The sequence below is a fragment of the Calidris pugnax genome, unplaced genomic scaffold, assembly GCF_001431845.1.
Source record: "Calidris pugnax isolate Ruff unplaced genomic scaffold, ASM143184v1 scaffold25, whole genome shotgun sequence".
Lineage (NCBI taxonomy): Eukaryota > Metazoa > Chordata > Aves > Charadriiformes > Scolopacidae > Calidris > Calidris pugnax.
In genome coordinates this window covers 3,421,693-3,429,537 of record NW_015090805.1, presented here as the reverse complement: position 1 = coordinate 3,429,537, position 7,845 = coordinate 3,421,693, and the positions used below count along the sequence as shown (strand labels likewise).

The 7,845-nt window shown below is 42.2% G+C and overlaps 1 protein-coding gene across 1 annotated transcript in view; it reads right to left on the bottom strand.

The window, feature by feature from the left end:
* Window positions 1-1,944: 1,944 nt before the first annotated feature.
* The window catches only part of TMPRSS3 (transmembrane protease, serine 3), an 18,197-nt gene continuing 12,296 nt past the window's right edge, over window positions 1,945-7,845 (bottom strand). Inside the window, exons 10-13 of the mRNA XM_014938055.1 lie at window positions 7,721-7,816; window positions 6,415-6,557; window positions 4,761-4,913; window positions 1,945-1,965 (exon numbers count right to left, since the gene is read on the bottom strand). Coding sequence (XP_014793541.1) covers window positions 1,945-1,965; window positions 4,761-4,913; window positions 6,415-6,557; window positions 7,721-7,816 — 413 coding nt within the window. The remainder of the gene's footprint in view (window positions 1,966-4,760; window positions 4,914-6,414; window positions 6,558-7,720; window positions 7,817-7,845) is intronic.

The following is a 7,845-nucleotide window of genomic DNA, read 5'->3' as shown; positions in this document are numbered from 1 at the left end:
ATTTACCCATAAGTTACTCTCATTGATCTGGAGGTCAATGTGGCTTTCTGTTGGGAAGAGTTCACTAGCTTTCTACATTTGACATTGGATTTCTCTTTAATATAACGACAGACCACAATGGATACTTATTGTACAGTCTTTTTATGGAAATAGAAGGAGTTCAAAATGAATTTTCACGGGTGCTTTCAGAGATATGAAATTACAACTCCATGAGCTCAGAGAGCAGTGCCCACCTCTCCAGACTGATAATACTAAAACACGAGTCAAGTTGGGGCTGTGAAAATGTTATGATAACAGTCAACATTAAAACTCTTTTGAAAATGTCTTAGTTACACAAGGCTTCAACGCACTTCTGTCATGGTTCTGTCAAGTTGAAATTTCCCATTTAATTCCAATTTTTGTGTCGGCTTTGCAATAACACTTCCTTCTTCTTTGTAGCAGCATGCCGTTTCTGGAAGTGTTGTTTCTATTGCACTGCAGTTTCTTCAGCTGGGGTGGAAGATATTGATACTGTGTCCTCCGAGATCAAAGTCTGTTTCTGTGGAACAATGCTGGAGGTTGACAGTTCATGCAGGTTTGCTGTTGTCTCTCAATTGTGACCTGATGTGTTACAGTGGGAATGTAGTTCCATTTCCACCAGTGCTTTCTTGCAGTAGTGGTGGATGACAGTGGTGATGTAGATAGATACTGATTTAGAAGCATAGGCACTCCATCCAAAACCACATTTCAAGCAGATCAGCAGCACTTGATCAGATGATAAGATCAATTTTGGTTGATATTGAAAAGCTCTGGCAATATTATCCATTATTCAGCCTACCTAGTCACTGGCAATCAATTCTAAAATTGGTAACTTTCATCCCAGGATTTTTACAAAGGGCAAGTGCAAAATTATCAGGCATTTTCCAACCTAAGAACATGAGGCCATTAAATTTAACTGGCTTGTAAGACAGGAAACCCCAGCAGCACTTCAGATATTTTGTCCATTGCCTGGCTGGCATCAGTTCATCCACACTACTGGTGTCACTAGTAGGTACAAAGAGTGTGGGATCTATACAGTCCTGTCCACAGAGGAAGGGAGGGAAAACAGGCAAGGCGACTGAACACAAGTGCCTTGGTGAACTGTATGACATGATGTGAGCTTGGGAGCACTCAATGGCTATTGCACCACATGGTGCAACGTAGACAGAGCAATGGTTTTGGCTCTCCAGCCTATCGAAAGGCGGTGAAGAAGCTCCTCTTCCCTTTAAGACTGTTCAGTAATCTCAGAATTTTTCAGTAAAGTTACAACCTGTGTGTTGCTCATTTCCATGCTATTTGCCACAAGAAAAAAAAAAAACCAACCCTAAGAATTCCATTTTCAGGGACTTTGTTCACAGCCACATGATAAAAGATTCGATTCCAGGGTTTTTTTTCCAATGAGAGTTGAACTTACTTGCCAAGTGCTTGCCAAAATTGCCAACTGCTTACTCTCTGCTTGCTTTATGGCTTCAAAGAAAGCTGCTGCCACCTGTGCAACAGGGCATGGACCTTATATATAAATACTTTTGGGAAAAAAGTTTTTTGTAGTCTGGTTCTTGGAAGGTAAGTGCTAAACTAATAGCTATCAAGCTGATCTGAAGTTGCTCTAGTCTTTTATTTATGGTGCTTACAAAACTTTATTGCAATAGCATCCTGGATTATAAGTCTTAGCACTTTTTTTACATGTGAAATTTATAGCTGATAATAAATATACATGCCCGTCATCCAGCTGCATCTTCCATCCAAAAGAGGCTGAATGTGCAACAGTTTTCATTAAGTAGAGTTACCAATACCAAAAATAAATGGTAAAATGTAGTCTGTGAAGGTACAAAGCTCAGAGCAGGTGTCCAGAAGAGTGTGGTGGGTCCTTCTGTGGGGCTGGAGCGTGATGTGGGTTTTCAGAAGCCCAGTGCACTGCCACTTTCCTCAGGTCTGCAATTCTTCTCTCTGTGAAGCAAAAACAGTTATGCATCTATTAAAACACTCATGTTGCCACATATTGAGCTCTGAAAAGGAATGATATTTTTTGCCCAGCTCTACTAGAGTCACCAAAGAAACCGTGAGGCTGTTGGAGCCAGTTCTGCCAGCTGAAGTTTTCAGAAAAACACATCACCTCAACAAAAGAGGTGGGGTCCAATTCCCATTGTGTGCACTGTGAACCTGAGCAAACACCATAAGTTTCTCTCACCGCTTTAGTTCACTAGTTCTCAGCCTTGAATAAGCTGAGACAGGAACATAAGGCTCATGAAGATATATGGTTATGGGGGATGGAAGAATATATTAGTAATAGTGGTAGATACTGCAAAGCTAGGTAGGCTTTGAAGGGGTTTATTTTGTTTCCTCTTAGTTGTTCCATTGTTGGTTGGGGTTTTTTGGGTTTTTGTTTTTTTTTTTTTTTTTTTTTCTGGGGTGAGAACCTTTCATGTGTATTCAGATTTAATAATTGAAGCATAATATTTCTCAGATGGTAATGTATATAGGTCACTGGTACTCCCTGTAGTGCTATAAATTCTCTGCTTCCTCCCTAGTGAGAAAAGTGTCCAAAATGGGGACAGCAGAAATTCTGTTCACAATGTTGGAGAAACATCTTGCTAAATGACATCAACTACTTTTCATCACTTAGTGGAAACAATAAAAAAACTTTTCTTTGCGCTCACAAAAGAGAGCCTTTAGCAAAATGTTTGTATCCTCCTGAAAATCTGAGAGACAAAAGTGCTTTATTCAGGTTTCAAAACTGGAAATGGAAGATCAGAAAACACAAATGCCTTCTCTTTGATCATGCTTTGCATTATATGATTGTCCCTGATGGGTGAGCTGTTACAAAGCTAATTTCCAGAAAGCATGTTTTTAAGAGCATGCTGATAGCCAAATTCCTTATCTTGCAATTTTGCATCTCTTAGATCGAAATGGATCTCTTTCCTAACTCTCTTGCTGAGCCTTAGCTACAAGAGTTAATTTTGTTTGAAAAAAGCAAAGAAACTTCTGCAGAGACCAAATGGACCCCAGTCCACTGTGAGCTACAGCAAGTAAGAGCAGGTCAGCACCATATGCCACAGTACAGATCTGCCAGGTGCAAGCTATTCCCTTGGTTCCATTTTCAAAGGCACATCAGTTCTACTTTCATTTGGTTTGTTTCAGAGTCCATTTAAAAAGTGTCCATGTCACCTAAACATGAGGAGGAACTTCTTTACTTTGAGGGTGGCAGAGCACTGGAACAGGCTGCCCAGGGAGGTGGTGGAGTCTTCTTCTCTGGAGACATTCAAAACCTGCCTGGACACATTCCTGTGCAACCTGCTCTAAGTGGACCTGCTTTGGCAGGAGGTTGGACTAGATGATCTCCAGAGGTCCCTTCCAACCCCATATGATTCTGTGATTCTGTGGTTCTATATTGCAGTTGAAAATTCTTTCTAAGGGGATAAACTGGTGAATGAATGTTTACATCTGAAGGTTATCCCTGTGAAAGATTATAAATTTATATATTAGCATTTAGCTAAACAAAGATTTAGCTGTACTTTTTTCTCCTTGATCACTTCTTTATAATGGAGATCTGTGCTTTCAAGATATATGAGCTATTCATATGAAATGTCTGGGCTTCTATATCTGCAAATGAATCAGAATGATACATATATTTGGGAGGGAAGAAAAAAAAGTAATATTAGAGGTCTTAAAGATTTAGAACTGGTGTCCTGTCTTCTTTAGCTTTGTTGAGTGAGAAATAGGCGTGTGATAGCATAAATCTTCATGTGTAATATACATTGTGAAAACAGCATGTGTCATACAGAATACAGATGGGGGCTGAAGTGAAATGGCACACATAACCTTGTTTGGGGCATTTCCTTGTCTATGAATGCTTGATATTGGCACTTTGGTTTGAGGAGGAAGTCTCAGGTATTTCACAAGTGAGATGGGGACAGGAGTGGTTTCATCAGGTGCCATCACAGGGGCACAGGCAGCTGTCAGGGCTGGGGCTGGAATAGCATCACTGCTATTCATTCATTCATTCATTCATTCAAACAAGCTGGGTGCTGGAATAACAGCACTGGCACCACTGTCTGTGAAGACCTGGCTAGAGCAGGGTGGGATGCACGCTTTGGTGCTTAAGGTGCTTCGTGCTTTGCCATGAAGCTAAAAAAAATTACAATTAAAAACCTGTGAGCTACGTGTCTAGGGTCCTACCAGGGCAGCAGAGGGTGGCTCACTTGCCTCGCACATGCACCATCTAGTGCCACTTGAGGTGTCTCAATGCACTTTGCCTGACCTCTCCTATTTGGTCCAGAAAGCCTCAGAACTTTTGTAGATCCTCTATCACATTTACCTGAGCTGTTGTAGGCTACCTGAGACATCCCCACGGGATGGTGGGTACAACCCAGGGCTAGCTGCAGGTTCTTGCCCTTCTGCAGGGACACCCATGAGCCAGACAGGACAGCCTGGGGTCTCTAAAATGGCTCTAGATGACCCTGCTTAAGCAACACATCCCTGCCTGGGAGTCCACCTGAAGCACAAGGACTTTCCCTGCTCAGTTGACTGAACCCAGCATCTCTCTGGCAGCACTGTAGGAGTGCTGATGGCAAAAGACTATCTGCACCTCCAGCCCCCCTCCCCAGTCACTCCCACGCTCCTCTCCCCTCTCTAACCCTGCCATGGCCTTACAACACAGCTGTGACAAATATGAGCTAAACCCTGTGTGACACAGGTGGAGCAAAGCCACAACCCGAGGTGGAGAGACAGGGACAAAACCAGACCTCCATCTGTTCGTGTATCCAGTCCAGGAAGGAGGTGGTTCGGCTGTAGACACCCGGCTTGTTCTTTTCTGCACAGCCCACGCCGAAGCTGGTGGTCCCCACCAACTTCCAGATGCTCATATCTTCGCATGCTAAAGGGCCCCCACTATCTCCCTGGAGATCAAAGAATTAAAACAAACATCAGTGCCGCAGAAAAGGGAACACCTCTCTGAAGGGGTAGGAGGAGAAGCACAGTCCAGTAATTAAGCATCTCCTATTTCTGTCCTATACTGGGTCCTGGGAAAAGCATAAGAAGTTGTAGACTTCTTAGAGACATGTATTAGATCATATTTTTCGTTCCCCAGTTAGGATGCAACAGAAGCAACACTGAAGCTTGCTGTTAAACAACATTTAGGTGCTGGGGAGCATGCCTATCCTGCAGGCATCACTCATCTGCAGCCTCCATGCCATGGGCTTGGTCACTCTCACAGCTGCTTCTCTCAGAAAGCTCCTGGCTATTGAGCTGAGCTGAGCCCAAGGCTGCAAACACAACCTTGTACCCCACCTCCTTCCCTGCCCGCTCCTGCCTGCAGTCTCACACGCTGCTTTTCTGGCCCTTCCCAGACGCTTTGCTAAGCAGATTCAACTCATCAGACTATACATTCTAAGTACTGAAAACTCTCAATTTATTTTACTGAGGCAGTTTCCTGCCCTATGAGCGTCAAAACCAGCACAATATCAGGAAAAAAAAAAAAAAAAAGAGGGGGGGAAATTTGGAATGAGCCTCTCCCTTTGGCAAGTAGGGCTCATTTTGTCACGTGGAGCCACACGCTGAGTGTGACGCCTCTGGGCAGCTCTCCCAGGCACAGAGACGTGTTGGTGCTGGGTACCTTGTTGGGGGGGTTGTGCAAGCAGGTGCTTAAGTGAAGATCTGTGCACCGAATGCCTTTGTTTTGTCTTGTCCCCTGTGTAATTGGGTCTGAGAAAACCTGGAAGCATGAAGCCCCTCCCCAGCCCCTGCCCTTCATCCATGACTAGCTAGGTGAGTCCACATTAGTGTGCATGGGGATGAGACCTGGCACAAGGTGGGCACTGTCATGACTGACAATGATTTTGAATCATCACTGCCCTGTAATATGAAGGATCCTCTGATCCATCATTGCTGTGAGCCCCTCTCCCCCAGAATCATCACCAACCCTCTCCGTTATTCAAACACCTCTCCCTTTCTTCCTTTCCCCTGCCTCACTTGACTTTTTCCAAAAGCACACGTTTCTGCTTCTCCCTTGATATATGGTTTGGCTGCTTTTCACCATGGGGTTTCTACACCTTGCAGGTCCCCAGAGCTGCTCACAGTGCAGCGCAGCTAACTGTAGTGCAGGGGCCACAGCCAGGGCAAAGAAAGGATGACACCGTGCTGGAGCACGTGCAAGAAATTAAAAGAAGTCTTAAGTAAATTCGGCTTCAGAAGTAGGTCCACAGAAGAAATATAAGAAGGGAATTGTAGCACATGAATGAGCACACACTCAGTGATTGATATTCATGGTAAACAGAGTAAATGGCACAAAAAGAGATGTTTGCCCAGGAAAAGCCTGGGAGTGCCTTCTGATAACTTATCGCTCATGTTTTTCCATTGCTGCTGTTAATGAGTACGGTTGCAGTTTGGAAACTTCCATACCTGGCAAGTGTCTACCCCTCCCTTTAGGAACCCAGCACAAAGCATTGAAGGAGTTATGATCCCACCATAGACATCCCTGTGATTGCAAATTGCGTTAGATATCAGAGGAACACCGGCATAATTCATGGTGTCTGATGTATCACCTGTTAAAAAACAAAACAAAACAAAACAAAACAAAACAAAACAAGAAAAAACTCTCTATCCTTGAAACTAATCTGTAATTATAAACAGAAAACATTTCAGTATATGAAGAACTAGAAAACAAGGGTGAAAGGAATATGCTTAAAATGACAACATACAAGCAAGGCAACTAGATGTCTCATGGCTTAGAGAATCCAGTAACGAACAACTCTATAGAGCTGTGGATTATCACAGTATATCATATAAAGCTGTGCATTATATGTTTCTACTTCAAACTAGACAATCAATGACTGATGGACTTAAAAGCTAGTTGGACACTGTCTTCAATACTAGCACTAAAATTTGTTTCAAATTTATCCCGTTCTGTTATTCAACAAATCATCTGCAAATATCTCATTTATTTTATAAATATTTATTTTATTTTGTTCAGACTCTGAATGAATCATTTGTACAAATGGGAGTATTTTCACACGGACTATTGGCAATTTATAGCTGACCTTTTGTGTGGTAAATCTTGCTTTCTTTTTTTTTTCCTCACCTTTCACTATTATCTGTAGGTCAAGTAACATACTGTTCTTGTTCTCTGAACAACGGGAACACGTGAGATGAAACAAATGAATAATGATAAAAAACAATGACCTGAGAACTCAAACATTTTCACATGAAAGTGATTCAGTATGTATTATTGACTAACATGACGTGAGTCATGGTAAAAAAAAAATAATTCCTTTTTCTTAGTGACATTATTCACAGATGCAATTTCTACATCATCCAACCTGCCTGAAAACACATACATGCTTTCTCTGAAAAAAATGAAAGGTTGATTCTTGCATTCATGTTGTGTTTTCTGTGCTTGAAGTTATAAAGGACACAGCTTATTTGACTGAGGCCAAGTACAATGCTGTGGATGGTGTTGCTGTCTACACATAATTTTCAACCTTTCCACAGAGTATAACCATCCCTTCCTTGTGATAAGGGTTTGTACAGCATTTTTGCCTCCTATGATCCCATGCAGTCTAGTGCAAGCATAAAATTTAGGAATATGTCTTCTTTTTCCAGATATTCCAGAAAATGTAATGATGGACAGTGCTCCAAACAAATGTTGTATTTACTGTATGTGACATGTCTGTATGTGGTGTAATCAAGAGCAGACAATTTAAAATACCTCCTTCCACAGTTGCTCCCCATCCTGATACCCAGCACATTTTCCCTTCTGGGAACTGTTCACCAAAATTAGGCAGACAAATTGGCTCTATGTGACCTGTTTTTTAAAAAAAAAAAAAAAAAAAA